Source organism: Mus caroli, unplaced genomic scaffold, assembly GCF_978045245.1.
Source record: "Mus caroli unplaced genomic scaffold, Mus_caroli_1 scaffold_9, whole genome shotgun sequence".
Lineage (NCBI taxonomy): Eukaryota > Metazoa > Chordata > Mammalia > Rodentia > Muridae > Mus > Mus caroli.
Window position 1 is genome coordinate 80,442,426 of NW_028227264.1, and position 16,290 is coordinate 80,458,715.

General features: G+C 42.5%; 1 protein-coding gene across 1 annotated transcript; it reads left to right on the forward strand.

Moving 5' to 3' along the window:
* The first annotated feature begins 1,359 nt into the window (after positions 1 to 1,359).
* Positions 1,360 to 12,778, forward strand: LOC110302713 (uncharacterized). Its single transcript, XM_029482623.2, has 4 exons — positions 1,360 to 1,481; positions 8,059 to 8,185; positions 8,388 to 8,448; positions 8,996 to 12,778. Exons 1-4 carry the CDS (start codon positions 1,479 to 1,481, stop codon positions 10,302 to 10,304), a joined length of 1,500 nt encoding a protein of 499 aa, XP_029338483.2. The 5' UTR covers positions 1,360 to 1,478; the 3' UTR covers positions 10,305 to 12,778.
* The last annotated feature ends 3,512 nt before the right edge of the window (positions 12,779 to 16,290 follow it).

The window sequence follows — 16,290 nt, forward strand, 5'->3', positions numbered from 1 at the left end:
AGTTGATAATTGAGGCAGACTAAAATCTCATGCGATAGGCATCTTTATTCAAAGTCTCAGACAGTGTATGCTCTCGGGTTTATGAAAGGTTGCATGAGGACAGGCAGGGCTACAACGAAACCCAACCTTGGAAAAACAGAGAGAGAGAGAGAGAGAGAGAGAGAGAGGAGAGAAACATGTTTTCCCTAGGAGCAAACCAGTTTCTTGAATAACAGCAGCAAGTTATGTAATCTGAAGTAATTTCACTCCAATGGACCAACAAACGCCAGGAGGAGCATGAACACACAGAGGCCGCAAGACTCTTGTCTTGTTTCTGAGTGTTCCCACAGCATTCGGGAATCTCCTTAAATGACTGGATGCATGGACTGTGTTTTGACAAGCAGGAGCCTGCTCAGCTTACACAAGCCTATGACACCAAACTAACTTTCTTATTTTCTCTTTCTTTTGTCCTTCCTTCCTTCTTTCCTTCCTTCCTTCTCTCTCTCTCTCTCTCTCTCTCTCTCTCTCTCTCTTTCTTTCTTTCTGCTTCTTTCTACTTCTTTCTCTTCTTCCTCTCTCAGTCTCTCTCTCTCTCTCTCTCTCTCTCTCTCTCTCTCTCTCTCTCTCTCTCTCTCTCTCTCTCTCTCTGAGACAGGATTTCTCTGTGTGGCCCTGGCTATCCTGGAACTCACTCTGGATTCAAAGTCACAGAGGTCCTTCTGCCTCTGCTTCCTAAGTGCTGGAATTAAAGGCGTTCAAAACTGCCAATGCCAACCTTTTTTTTTTTTTTTTTTTTTGTCATCTTTCCATCCCAGATCATCACCCTAGAACCTCCCCTTTGGGACCTTAATTTTGGATGTTTTTGGTCTCAGACCAAGTTGGTTTAAGCTTTTGATGCCCTGCTTCCACCTCCCAAAAGGTGGCATGAAAGGCCATTGCAACCACAGAAGGCTGGGAAAGTGTTAATATTTGGCCAACAGTGTACAGCTGAGAGAGATGTGAGAAATCTTAATTGTGCCTTAATAAAATTGAGGATGCCTGGTGAGTATCAATTGGGTGGCTTAAATTTGACCTGAATGGGTTGGGCGTCATTCAGCTGTGAGCAGAGAGACCACACAGTGCACATAGAGTAACGATCTATGTGTACTAGACACCCTATGACTACCCGAAGACGTGCCTACTGTGTGCAGGAAAAGTGCAGGGACGACTTTGCAGTACCGGTGCAGGTTCTATGGTCTGTGCCTGGGGTGGAGCCCAGGGCTGGGAACCACAGTGTTGAGTCCCTGAGGGCTACTCTGTCCCTAAGGAAGATGCTCCTGTCACTCAGGCTTCATTAGCCAATCAGAGTCTCGAGGCAGCAGAGTGGAGGCGGGAACTTCCGGTCCGCCATTCTCAGGTTTGACTGTGAGTCTGAGGGAAGCTCTAGTGTGTCCCGTGCTTTGCGCTGTGACCGGCTACTAGGAGCTGTGAGGAGAGCGGGCGAGCTGGGGATCCGCGCCATGGTGAGCGGGGCCGCCGTCCCCACGCGGGTAGGATCCGCGGGAGCCCGTGTGGGTTGCCCTGGGGTGCGGGAACCGGCGGCGTCCGGTGTGATCGCGTTGGTTCCCGAGGTCTCTGCACCTCCAGGCGGAAGCGGGACCTCTCTCTGACTCCGTTCCCCTGGCTGAACCTGCGCAGAGCATGGGACGCGGGAGTCGGTGCTTGGGAAGTGGTCACGCACGCGTGGCTTTTCTCGTCAGGAAAGGCAGATTTTCTGACAGGCAGAGCTCTAGTTTCTCTGTGTCCTCTAAAGTTCTGCACCGGGCACTTGACATTCGGGTGTAGCATCCATCGCAGTTAACTCTGCGCAGTGTAAAGTCTGTGCCATTAACACATTCGCATGTGGATGCCACGGTGGTTCAGTCACGTGTGTTAGTAAGGCCAGACTCACTGTGTTCCCCTGCATAAGTTGTCAAAATCGACCGAATATTAATTGTGTTTCTGTCCTAAGTGTTCTTGTTCTCTCATGTTCTGTCGGTCTCAAACAGCACAGTCTTTATCGCAGGTGTAGGGTAATTTAGAAGTCAGACGGTGTCACCGTGCTGTTTATTCAGTCTTGTGTGCTCATGTTTTCATTCATGTTGACCTTTTGTGTCATCGGCTTCCTGTCGCTCATTGCAGAAATCGTTAGACTCTTTTAGTGGACGTTTGTTCAATCTATAGCTCAGATTCTGTACTAAAATAATATTGAGACTTCTTGTCTACAATCTTGCAATTTCTCTTCTTTGAGTTCCTTGATCCTTTTAATTATAAAGTTATAGATTTGGCTACAGATATTTGTTCTATTTCTGTGTATTTCTGGCCAACTTATCAATTGTGACGTATAAGTGATATGGGGATCTGTCTTCTTTATTTACTAAACTTTCTTCATGTGCCTGTATTTTGCTTCCATATATTTGTGTTCATCATTTGGGTGTTTGGGGCCCATAGAAGACAGAAGAGGCCATTAGATGTCCTCCACTTTTTTTTTTAAAGATTTATTTTATTTATATGAGTACACTGCAGCTGTCTTCAGACACACCAGAAGAGAGCATCAGATCCCATTACAGATGGTAGTGGGCCACCATGTGGTTGCTGGGATTTGAACTCAGGACCCCTGGAAGAGCAGTGAGTGCTCTTAACCACTGAGCCATTCCTCCAGCCCTCGAATCAGCTTTTTTATTGGCAGGTGATGCTTCTATAGTGCACAAGCAAGTCCCTTACAGGCCACGGGAACTCTTGTAAAGGAGCAATTGCTTACCATCTCAGAGGGTTAGTCCATCATCGCCACTGTGGGGAGTATGGTTGCACATGGGCAGGCATGCTGTGACAGGTCTCAGTCCAGATCAGCAGGCAGCAAGAACAGAGACACTAGGCATAGCTTGAGTCTAGTGTGAGGTGTGTAATTTTGGTTTCTTTGAAAATACACAGAAATGTTATGGGAATATGGTTTTATTTTAATTCCAGGTGCAGGGATATGGGAGTGCTTCACAGCAGGTGGCTAGGATTTGCTTCATGGTTTAGCAGGGGTGTGATTTTGGCAGCTGGAAATAGTTTCTGTGAGTGTGTAATACTTGGAATTCTGGCAAGTTTTCAGAGAAGATATAAATACTAGGGCCTCATGAGGTGTGTGGCTGGTCGGTGCTTGGATAATGTTGGCTGCAGTTGATCACAGTTTGTCAAGTAGTTGTGCACAAAGAAATGAGAAGAAGAGGGCTGGTGAGATGGCTCAGTGGGTAAGAGCACCCGACTGCTCTTCCAAAGGTCCAGAGTTCAAATTCCAGCAACCACACATGGTGGCTCACAACCATCCGTAACGAGATCTGGCGCCCTCTTCTGGAGTGTCTGAAGACAGCTACAGTGTACTTACATATAATAAATAAATCTTTAAGAAAAAAAAAAAAAGAAAGAAATGAGAAGAAGAGAGTAGATATCCTGCTTCTGAAGATCAAAGAACTTGCTCCAAAGAATCCGATGCCCCAGTCAGTGGACAGTAATCTCATGGTGATGATGCCCTGTCTCCCTCTGTTCTTCTTTCTCTACTATCTAGTGTTAGGGGGTTGAGAGGGAAAAAAAAGTGGAGAAGGGTGGAAGCCAGAAAGGAACCTACAAAGTAGCAAAGGCTGGCTACACATGGGCATTTAGAACTTCAAAGCCCACCCCTGTGATACACTTTCTCCAAGCAGGCCACATCTACTCCAGTAAGCTAAAGTCCTAGTTCCTGTATTCAGATTGCCACAGGCAGTAAGCAGCATTTACTAGGTTGACAGCAAATGTGAAATGCATAAGCCTCTGGTTTATAGTTACATGAGTTAGCAATTCTGTTAGCCAGAGCTGGAAACTTGTTGTTATAAAGACATTTTTCTTTACTAATCTCTGAATGTGTGGTGTGATTTCACATTGGGAAGGCACTTTACTTTCAGAACAGCTTCACCTCCAGGCTTTCAGAAATATATTTTTTACAATAAGGACTCCCATGTTGACTCAGGTTGCCTTCATCCCACTGTGTGGCTACAAGGGCTTTGCTGTCTTCCAGAGCAAACCTCCTCAATTTTTGGGTTAATGGTTTGTAGCTCCACACAGTTCTAAAAACTATCTGTGTGCAGCCGGGCGTGGTGGTGCATGCCTTTAATCCCAGCACTTGGGAGGCAGAGGCAGGCGGATTTCTGAGTTCGAGGCCAGCCTGGTCTACAGAGTGAGTTCCAGGACAGCCAGGGCTACACAGAGGAACCCTGTCTCAAAAAACAAAAACAAAAACAAACAAACAAACAAAAACAAAACCCCAAACAACAACAACAAACAAACAAACAAACAAAAATATCTGTGTGACTCACATAGTGGTCTGTCCATATCAGTAACAGGAAAAGGATTTGTGTGTGGCACATGGCTTCTCTCTTGAGACCAGAGTAGAAGGAAGGGAAAGTTTACTGTGTGGACGCTGCAGGGGAAACGGGTTAGGTGATAGCTGGATTACAGTTGGTCCAAGCTTGTGTGAATCAGTGAGCTACAGGGGTCTGAAATGGCAGGTGAGTGGCTTGGCCAGCATACACTCATTCACATTGTAGGAATGAAGGCAAATCAAATGGGTGGATATACAATTTGGGGAGGTTACCTTGGACCATTGAAATTTCCAATGGGGCAACTCTCATTGTAAGTGCAAACCTGGTTGCGTCTCTTCAGTGTGGTTAGAGATTTGAGACACAGGGCATTTGGTTGTGGCTTGTGCCAGCTCACAGCACGCAGCAGCTAACTCTTCACACATGCAGTTCAGTCGTCTGAGCAGAATTTCTTCCATGCCTTGTCATCTGGCATGAAGCAAGAATAGGTAGCCAGAATGAGTAAGCAGCCCCCTGGGAAGTCTCCAGAACCTAACCAATGATAAAATCAGTCAGACCCCTTGAAAATTTAGCTGAGTGGGGTCTTGACTGGAAGTCACCACTCCCTTTATTCCATTCACCATCAGACTTTTCTTTAAACCTTCATTGAATCTCTTTGTGCCCTGATTCAGCTTCCATTGTGCATCCTGGTGCTCCTTCTCTCCTCAAATTATACATTTTCTATCTTTCCTTGCTCCTGTTCATTATAAATCTGCATAAGAGTAATCGCTAATTACCATATGACAGAGTCATATATGTAATTGAAATCTCCTCTGCCAGTGCCTTAAATCCAACGCCTTCACTTTAGCTTCATGTGGATTTTTTTTGAACAAGGCTGGAAAGCAGCCACATTATTCACAGAAATGTCACAAGAATGGTCTTTAGGCCATTTATATTCTGAAAACTCTTGAGCCAGGCCATCCTGATTTATTGTCCTCAGCATCATTGTCCTCCATGATCTTTTAGTGTGGCCCATTAGGCCCAATTAAAGTATTCATCCACTATTCTAATTCAAAGCTCTAAAGTCCACATTCTGCTAACAAGCAGTGTGCATAGTAGGAAATTTAAAAGTGTTAGTTTCTTCTATCTCAGCTAGCTCCCCAGTAATGAGACAGAGACCTAAAATTTTATTGAACAAGCTTTAATCACAATAACAGATCAACCTATCTCTTGATGCTATACTTGCCACTCCCCAGTCACATGCCCCAACTTGCTTGCCGTTTTAGAGTTGACCAGGCACACTCTGTTCCTTGTGTGTCTTCATGGTGAATCCTCAATGCAACCTTACTTCTCCTTCCACCTTGGGCCCCTTTCTTTCTCTTCCTCCTCTTTCTCTGGGACCCATGGCTGAGATTGGAAGTCCAGCCTGTCTCTTTGCTCTGCTAAGTCATTGGCTGTTCAACCTTTTATTAACCAATCAAAGATAATTGGGGAATGTTGATTCAGGGGGATGGTCCAATTTTCATGACAATGCCTGTGTCCAGACTGTAACCAGATCTTGGGGCAAAGAAATGAGCAGGTGAATGCAACAGGCATGCTCGGGCCTTTCAGAGAAATACCCTGCTCTCTGGCACCAGCTCCCATCTGAGTGTTGAATTGCTATGAAGAGATACTGTGACCACAAAACAGTCGAGGCTTGCTTACACTTTCAGAGGTTCAGTCCACTGTCATCAAGGCGTGGAATGATGGCATGCAGGCAGACATGGTGCTAGAGAGGTAGCTGAGAGTTCTACATTGAGATCTACAGGCAGCAGGAAGAGAGAAAGCCTGTGGGCCAGCTTGGGCCCTTGAAACTCAAATTGTGCCCCCACCCATACACCCATTCAACAAGACCACACCTCCTAATCCTTCTGCAGTGTCACTCTGTGACTGATGGCCGTGGGCCTTGGGGGTCATTTTCATTCTAACCAGTGCATTATCACTTTTAAAATTCCATTTTTGTATGTGAATCACTGCCCTAATCTCTATTTGCTTCTGTTCTCCAATATTTCTGTTCTTAAGAACTTCATTCAATTTTCCTTAAGTGGTTATTCATTTATTTTTTTAAAGCAAGATGTCACAGCAATGTTTTCTGTGATGAAAACCAAGGGGAGGAAAGGGTTTATTTGTCTTATCCTTCCATAGCACTGTTCTTCATTGATAGAAGTCAGGACAGGAACTCACACAGGGCAGGAACATGGAGGCAGGAGCTGATGCAGAGGCCCTGGAGGGTGCTGCTCACTGGCTTGTTCCCTAGGGTCTGCTCAGCCTGCTTTCTTATAGAATCCAAGGAAGGCACCACTCAAAATGGCCTGGTCCCTCCCCATTAATCTCTAATTTCAAAAATGCCTTTCAGGTCTTCCTACAGCCCAATCTTCAGAGACATTTTCTGAGTTGAGATTCTCTCCTGTCAGATGACTTCAGACTGCGTTGACTTGACACAAAACTATCCAGCTTAGTATGCCAGGCTTGCCTTGCATGATGTCATTGAGAATACCTTTGAACACCTAAAACTGCCTCTGCCACTCAGTGCTGGGAGTATGGTATTCAGGTTAGTGAGAAGGAAAAAGAGACAAGGGAATGAGTGTCCTAATGGAGCCCATGCACTTCCTGGGGATATTCAAATGCAGAAGGACCTGTGTAAGAATCCACCAATTGTCCAAGTGGTGATTTGAATATGTTTGGCCTATGGGAGTGACACTATTAGAAGGGGTGGGCTTTTTGGGGGAGGTGCATCACTGTGGGGGTGGGCTTTGAGACTTCCTACTAGGTGGGCAGCATGGTGGTTCGTTCTTCCTTTCTTTCTCTCTCTCTTTCTCCCTCCCTCCCTTCCTTCCTTCCTTCCTTTCTTTCTTTTTTTAAAAAAGCATTTTTTTTCTTTTTTGTTTTTTTTTTTTGTTTTTTTGTTTTGTTTTGTTTTTTTGAGACAGGGTTTCTCTGTATAGCCCTGGCTGTCCTGGAACTCACTTTGTAGACCAGGCTGGCCTCGAACTCAGAAATCTACCTGCATCTGCCTCCCAAGTGCAGGATTAAAGGCGTGTGCCACCACTGCCCGGCGTGGTGGTTCTTTCTAAGGTTCTCCAGGACCAATATGTGAGTCTACTGTGTCTACTATGCTGCTATGTGTCAGAGTGTTTGAACCACATTGCTTTCCCAGGAATACATGGGAAGAGGAAAGGGAAAGGCCAAAAACCATGGAGAGTAAGAGGAAGTCTGGAGGACTGATACAGAAACAATAAGAAGTAAAATGTTCTGTACCCCTGCCTGTCATGGAAATCACTACATAGGCTAGCAGCCTATGTAGGTCTAGAAATCACAGAGATCCGCATGCCTCTGCCTCCTGAGATCTGGGATTAAAGGTGTGCATTATGACATTCATCATGTCCATCCTATTTTGAAGTTAGAGATTTTGATTCAGTTATGCTAATGTATACTCAGTAGCACTGATCTGTTTGAGTGTCTCTCTGTATCGTCTGTTAGTAGTCATTTCTCTTGCAATGCTTTATGGAATTCAGTGGGCCCAGAAATGAGAGATGTGATCTTCCTTTTCTGTTTCCTTCTAAAAACACTTGGAGACTTCATTTGAATGTCTGTGATATGGAATAAATGTGTGGAGCACCTAGAATTATATATTCTCAATGAAATGTACATTTACAGTGCAGTCAGTCTCACTATTTTTCTTATGTATATGTATGGGCTCTTTTAGGATGCAGTGACCTATGAGGATGTGTATGTGAAATTCACTCATGAAGAGTGGGCTTTGCTGAATCCTTCCCAGAAGACTCTCTACAAAGATGTGATGCTGGAGACATGCAGGAACCTCACTGCTATAGGTAAGAATGTGAGTTTTCCTTCACTTTCTAAACAAGGGGACAAGGTTTCTTGGTTATTGGTGTACTTCTCTGATTTCTCTTGTGACAGAGGAAGAATGTGGTGACTAATGAGACATGATTCTCGGGTTTACCAAAGATACTAACTTAAAATTTGCAAACTATCCAATAATAATATCATAAATTTTCTGTTACTATATTCTAGGCTACAAATTGCAAGATGACAACATTGAAGAGCACTGTCCAAGTTCTAGAGGATGTGGAAGGTAAATGTCAGGTGCAAGCTGATAACAAATGCATCATTGAAGAAATTTTAATGTACTCTGAAGTTTTAAAAAAGCAACAATGTAAATGAGCACAGATTTAAGTATACTGGTGATTATTAAATTCTCACAAGACCATGTCTTTTAATTTCAGGTAGCTGACCTGTGCTTGTAAGGTGTTCCTCTAAGGAACAAGACAAAGAAACAATATCTTAACACAGGACACTCTTTTAGTCCTAGTCCTGTGAGAGCTGTGTATAGAACTGTCAGTCCATTTAGTTTCATCCTATTCAAGGATCATAAAAAGCATGCACATTGATTAGGGGATCAGTGTATATCCAAGACTTTATAAGCAAGTAGTCCGTACTAAAGCTAGTCTTACTCATATACTTCTAGTGACTTAGAACAGTGTTCAGTGAGAACAGTTATGGGAAACAAGAAGGTTGTTGTTGTGGAGAAACCTTAATTCCTATAGCACATATCTATGCAGAACAAAAAGTTCACCTGTGTGTATGTAGTATGAAACCTTTTGTTATTTCTCTTTTAATAGGTATAACATCTATGGATACAAGTCTTGTGAGCATAAGGGACATGGACAGAAGCAATGTACCTTTGCACAGAAGAGTTTTCTTCAAACATATGAAAGAATCCGTTCTGAAGAGAAACCCTATGAATGCAATCAGTGCAGTAAAGCCTTTGCAAATTTCCGTAGTCTTCAAAAACATGAAAAAAATCATACTAGAGAAAAACCCTATGAATGTAATCACTGTGGTAAAGCCTTTCCAAGTCGCAGTGCTCTTCAGATTCACCAAAGAACTCACACTGGAGAGAAACCCTTTGATTGCAGTGAATGTGGTAAAGCCTTTGCACGTCATAGTAATCTTGATATACACAAAAGAACTCATACCGGAGAGAAACCCTATGATTGCAATGAATGTGGTAAAGCCTTTTCAACTCGCAGTCATCTTCAAATACATGAAATAATTCATACTGGTGAGAAACCCTATGTATGTAATCAGTGTGGTAAAGCCTTTGCATATCGCAGCAATCTTGAAGCACATGAGAAAACACACACTGGAGAGAAACCCTATGAGTGTAATCAGTGTGGCAACGTCTATGCAAGTCGTAGTAGTCTTCGAAATCATGAAAAACATCATACTGGAGAAAAACTCTATGGATGTAATCAATGTGGTAAAGCCTTTGCACGTCGTAGTAGTCTTGAAATACATGAAAGAACTCACACCGGAGAGAAACCTTATGTATGTAATCAGTGCTGTAAAGCCTTTGCACGTCGCAGTAGTCTTCAAATACATGAAAGAAGTCACACTGGAGAGAAACCCTATGAATGTAATCAGTGTGGTAAAGCCTTTGCAAGTCGTACTAGTCTTCAAAATCATGAAAAACATCATACTGGAGAGAAACCATATGGATGTAACCAATGTGATAAAGCCTTTGAATTAAAGTGTGATCTTCAAATTCATGAAAGAATTCACACTGGAGAGAAACCGTATGTATGTAATCAGTGTGGTAAAGCCTTTGTAAGTCGTCGTTATCTTCGAAATCATGAAAAACATCACACTCTTGAGAAACTCTATGATTGTAGTCAATGTGGTAAATCCTTTGCAATTTTCAGATATCTTCAAAAACATAAAAAAACTCATACTGGAGAGAAACCATATAAATGCACTCATTGTGGTAAAGCCTTTGCATATCGCAGTAATCTTTATAGACATGAAAGAAGTCATACTGGAGAGAAACTGTATGAATGTAATGAATGTGGTAAAGCCTTTGCATATCATACTAGTCTTCATAATCACAAAAAATGTCATATTGGAGAGAATCCTTACGAATGTAATTGATGCAGTAAGTTTTGGCACATCAGCTCATCAAAGAACTTATATTGGAGAGAAACCCTATGAATGTAATCAGTGGGATAGTGCCTCTGCATCTTATAGTCTTCTTCAAAAGCACGAAAGAATCCCTACTGGAGAGAAACACTATGAATCTAATAAGTGCCGTAAACCCTTGCACACCAAGCATATATTTTTTTTTTTTTGTCACTAAACCATCTAACTGGTGCTCATGTACAATTAATAGAACCGTTTCATCATTAAAATATTGTCTTGTTTTCAAATTGTATACAAATTGTCATTCATGGATAGAGGAACACAAATATTTGAATAATAAAACCTATTTGCAAATGAAAATGATATACTGCCATCTATTTTTGTTGGCTATGTTTTTTTCTGAGGAGTAACTACTTCCCAACACTTCCTCAGAAACACGAATGTCAGAGAAGTTTCCCAGTGAGTAAAGATAGTTACTGCTAAACATGATGACCTGAGATTATTCTGGGAGACCCATGGTACTCATGCAAGTTTTTTTCTGATTATTAAATACTTGGGCTGTGACATGTGCACACCCAGACAACAGCACATACATAAATAGTTTTGAAACTTAAATAAGGACCAGTGAGTTCACTCACTACTTGAAGGCACTGCTGTGTAACTTGACTGTCTGGGCTTGATCTCTCAAACTCAGAGGAAGAAGGAAATTAAACACCTGAAAGTTGTCTTCTGATTGACACATGCTCATCATAGCACAGGTGTGTTTTTTTTTTAAATTTATTTATGTATATGTGTACACTGTTGCTATCTTCAGAGGCACCAGAAGAGGACATCAGATCCCATTACAGATGGTTGTGAGCTACCATATGGTTGCTGGGAATTGAACTCAGGACCTCTGGAAGAGCAATCAGTTCTCTTAACCACTGAGCCATCTCTCCAGCCTGCAAAGGTTATCTTACACAGGTAAAAATTATTAAAGATGAAATTATGAAGGAGAGAAAATAAGCAAAATATTGAGAACCTAAGAAATGATTTACCACTCACAATTGATACATTGTATTCCAAGAAGTGTTCATCAAAAGAATAAGGGTTCCTGTTTAAATATTACAATATCCTTTCATTCCTTATTCAATGATAGGTCATTTAAAAAACGACTCTGCTGGGTGTTGAGTTGCACGCCTGTAATCCCAGCCTTGGGAGGCAGGCAGATGTATTTCTGTGTTTGAGGCCAGCTTGGATCACAAGATGACATAGTTGTGTAGAGATATCCTGTCTCATAAAGTCCAAAACAAACAAAACATCAATAACATTCTCCTCATCCCCAAACCAAACAACCATATCTCTCATTGTGGATCTTTTTCTTTTTTTTTTTTTTTTGGTTTTTCGAGACAGGGTTTCTCTGTGTAGCCCTGGCTGTCCTGGAACTCACTTTGTAGACCAGGCTGGCCTCGAACTCAGAAATCCTCCTGCCTCTGCCTCCCGAGTGCTGGGATTGTGGATCTTTTTCTAATAATCTGGATGTAGTGAGAATATTGTAATATTGGTATCTTTAAAAAACTGAAATATAGGATTTTGTTTGTTTAATCCCAGGTTTGAGGATATGGGGCTGATTCACAGCAGGTAACTATAATTTGCCTTATGGTCTAGCAGAGGTGTTATTTTTGCCAGAGGCAGATTCTTTGTGCAGTTGTGTGACACTTGTAATTCTGAGGACGTTTCAGAGGGCTTGTAAATGCTAAGGCCCTGACCGGTGGTGTGGGTTACTGGTTGGTGGTGGGATGCTATTGGCCATGGTTTGTTACATAGTCATGCACAAAGAAACAAGAAATTAGATCTCCTGATGAGGAAAATCAAAGTTGCCCCAAGGAACTTGACATTCTGAATCAGCAGGATGTAGTTTATTGATAGCATCACTCCCTCTTTTCCTCTATACTTTTTTTTCTCACCTATTTAGTATTAGGTATTTGAAGGAGTAAAAGAAGGGAGGTGGAGGAGGGTGAAAGAAAGAACCCACCAAGTAGCAAACACCTGCTACATCTAGACTCACCTCTAGTCAACGAAGTTTGTTGTCCTCACTCTTATCAAAAGAACTGTGATAAAGAACCAGTGAGCAGCAATTTGTAAAGCCCATTTGCAAAGAGATGGATAATGCATTCAATTCTTCAAATGACCATGTACTAGGGACTTTTCAGCACCAGAAAGTGATTGAAGGCAGAGGCCTAATGGGGCCTGTTCATTTTCTGCATTATAATGGCATATTTAGGGTCCAGAATGTTGTCTTAATAGTACTGATCGTGTTGGGTACCCAGCTGTCTTCTAGCACCCACATCAGATGACTCAGAACTACCTGCAATTCCAGGTGCAGAAGGTCTGATGCGCTCTTCTGGCTTCCTTAGACACCATGTCAAAGGAAAGACACACATTCACCGCCACACACATACATGGGACGACATATTATAAATCATGCTTTCTTCACGTGTGTATGTTATTTTTTCTAAATAAAAATAATTAATTCATGTGTATTGTTGTGATAGAGTCCTGGAATCGAGTTGCGTGAGAAGTCGTGAGTGCTTGTGAGGACACTCCTGAAAAACAGGAGGAAGAGTCTTGTGACCTCAGTTTCTTCAAATCACAGACTTGTCTTTGGAACCTCTCAGGTATAGCAGACAGTAGCGAGTGAGAATACTCATTGGTTGCTGTTGTTCAATTTAAAGTTTAGACTATGCTATATATGCTTCCATTGGAAAACGTGTGTGTGACACTTGTGCTTGTTCTTGTCACTGTATACTGCTTGAGTTCCTGAGAGCTGGACTCAGGTAGCATTTCTTAACCCTCAGAATATAGATTGACTCAGGCTCTGTATAACATTGGCTATTGTATGAGACATCAGTCCAGCACTTACATTGGCTCGCTCTCTCAGGAACCCCTACTTGTGGCACACTGACAGAAGCTGAAAGGAATTGTAAATCAGCAATGAAATCAGAGTGGGAGCCCTCTCAGGCCGTGAGTGAGCACGATGGGAAGACACCAGCAACGGCCTTGCCTTATGTTGAGCTTGTGCATTTTGAAAGAAAGAAGCATAAATATTAAGATCACACCTATTAAAGTTCTTATAAGTTATTTATGGTTATAATTCCTGTTTTCTATAAGGAGTTTGGATAAAGAAGTATGGGACAGTTTGAAAGAATATTCAAAAGGAAGATGAACATCATGGGTAAGGGATAGTGAATTCCTGAATAAATCAAAACTAGATAGTCACACTTTAAAATTGGTAAAAGGCAAATTTCCCTGTTGAAGCAAAATGTGGACACAGCCTCAGCAACCGACAGCCCCCTCAGCTCCATTACTGTAGTGTCTTTTAGATACGGATCTTGCCCTGCCTGAAAACCACCCTGAAGCGTGGGGGAAGGAACGGGATCATCAATTGTATCTCAGATCCCTACTGTTTCCTGAGGAGGACTTAGGAGAGCCTGTTTTACAACCTAGGTAAGCTAGGCACACAGCAAAGAGGAATTTGTTCATCAATTTCTTTCCTGCATCATGAACTACACTTTGTATTTCAAGTAAATTTCAGCAAAATCAAAATATTCAACACCTATTTAAAACTCTGGAAAGGCTCTTTCTCTCTTGCCTCTCTTCTCCCTTGTGCCCCCTCTCTCCTATTCCCTTCCCCCTCTCTCCACGTGGCCATGGCTGGCCTCTACGTCTCTCTGCCTCTGCTACCCTCTTAACTCCCCTTATCATGCCCCTAAATAAACTATTCTGTACTAAAACAAACAAAAAACCCAAAAAACCCCAAAACTCTAGAAGGATGGATGACATTGAATACTGCTCTCAGATTATTTCAAGAGGCAAGGGAAGAGCCACAGCTATTGGATTCAGACTAAAAGGCATTTGTACATTATGTGGATCCTAAATTGCCTTTAAATTTATTTTCAGGCTGGAGAGATGGCTCAGCGGTTAAGAGCACTGACTCCTCTTCCGAAGGTCCTGAGTTCAAATCTCAGCAACCACATGGTGGCTCACAAACATCTGTAATGAGGTCTGATGTCCTCTTTTGGTGTATCTGAATACAGCTACAGTGTACCTACATATAATAAATAAATCTTTGGGCTGGTGCAAGCAAGGCTGTGAGTGAGTGAGCAGAGGTCCTGAGTTCAATTTGTAGCAACTACATGATGCCTCACAACCATCTATACAGCTACAGTGTACTCAGATACATAAAATAAATCTTTAAAAACAAAACAAAAAAATATCTATTTTCCCCACTAAATTGTCTCCTACAGGTCCCCCCCCGCCCCCAGACAGGGTATCTCTGTGTGTTGTCCTGGCTGTCCTGGAACTCACTCTGTAGACCAGGCTGGCCTCGAACTCAGAAATCTACCTGCTTCTGCCTCCCAAGTGCTAGGATTAAAGGTGTGCGCCACCACTGCCTGGCTTCCTACAGGTTTTATAATACCAGATGGTAAGCTTTAAAATGGATTTATTTTCAATGTAAGGGTTAGAATACAGGAACTGCTCTCCTCAGCCTCCTTGCTCAATGAGTAAATCATGAGATGACCTGATGGCAACAATTACATGGGTGTGATACTTGCTGTGGTATGTTACCCCTAACTAACAATGAGGTTTTAAGAGTGTTACACAGACTATGGAATTTCAAATTTTTTTTTTTTTTTTTTTTTTTTTTTTTTGGTTTTTCGAGACAGGGTTTCTCTTTATAGCTCTGGCTGTCCTGGAGCTCACTTTGTAGACCAGGCTGGCCTCGAACTCAGAAATCCGCCTGCCTCTGCCTCCCGAGTGCTGGGATTAAAGGCGTGCGCCACCACGCCCGGCGGAATTTCAAATTTTGTTTGTAGATTACCACAGAAGGACAGGAAATCACTATCCAGCTGGCAAGATATGGGATTCCCTCATATGAACTGAATTTGTTATTACAAAAGCTGTCCTAACTCCTCCCATTCCACAGGCAGACACTAAAGTCATGGATGGCGAATCAAATGGTATAGGAGGGATTCAGGCTCCAGATACTTTTTTTTTTTTTAGATTTATTGATTGATTATATGTAAGTACACTGTAGCTGTCTTCAGACACTCCAGAAGAGGGAGTCAGATCTCTTTACGTATGGTTGTGAGCCACCATGTGGTTGCTGGGATTTGAACTCTGGACCTTCGGAAGAAAAATTGGGTGCTCTTACCCACTGAGCCATCTCTCCAGCCCCCCCCGATACTTTTTATTCATCAATCTATTAATACTTCATTTTCCTCAGCCCAACAATTCGACCTAGCTGATTTGATTCCTCTATTATTGCTAATTAATAAACCCTTATAAATCATTTCAGATTCTGCTCATGTAGGATTATTTGCAGCAATAGACACTGCTTTAATTTTATCTTCACTTCCTGTTATGCTCCCATTACAATGGAACTGTAACGTCTGTTTAAAACCTGCCCACATCCTTTGTTTCTTAGTCTTACCCTCCCACCAGGTATTAACCCACCCTGGTACATCAAGTCACTTAAGGACTGGGTACATTCTTTCTTACTGAGGCCAGACAACCGGATCCATAGGCAGGCAGCCAAGTCTGAGACAGTCCTCACTCCAGATGTTAGAGGAACATGAACACCAACATGCACATCTGCCATCTGCTACATGTATGGGGGGGGGGGGCTAGTTCAAGCTCATGAATGCTGTTTGGTTGGTGGTTCAGTTTCTGGGAGCTCCCAAGGGTCTGAGTTAGTTGACTCTCTTTGTCTTTCTGTCAAGTCCCTATCTCCTCTAGGTTCCCAAGGGGGTATTCTTATTTTTTTTTTTTTAAGATTTATTTACTTATTATATGTAAGTGCACTGTAGCTGTCTTCAGATGCACCAGAAGAGGGCATCAGATCTCAATACAGATGGTTGTGAGCCACCATGTGGTTGCTGGGATTTGAACTCAGGACCCCTGGAAGAGCAGTCAGTGCTCTTAACCACTAAGCCATCTCTCCAGCCTCCAAGGGGGT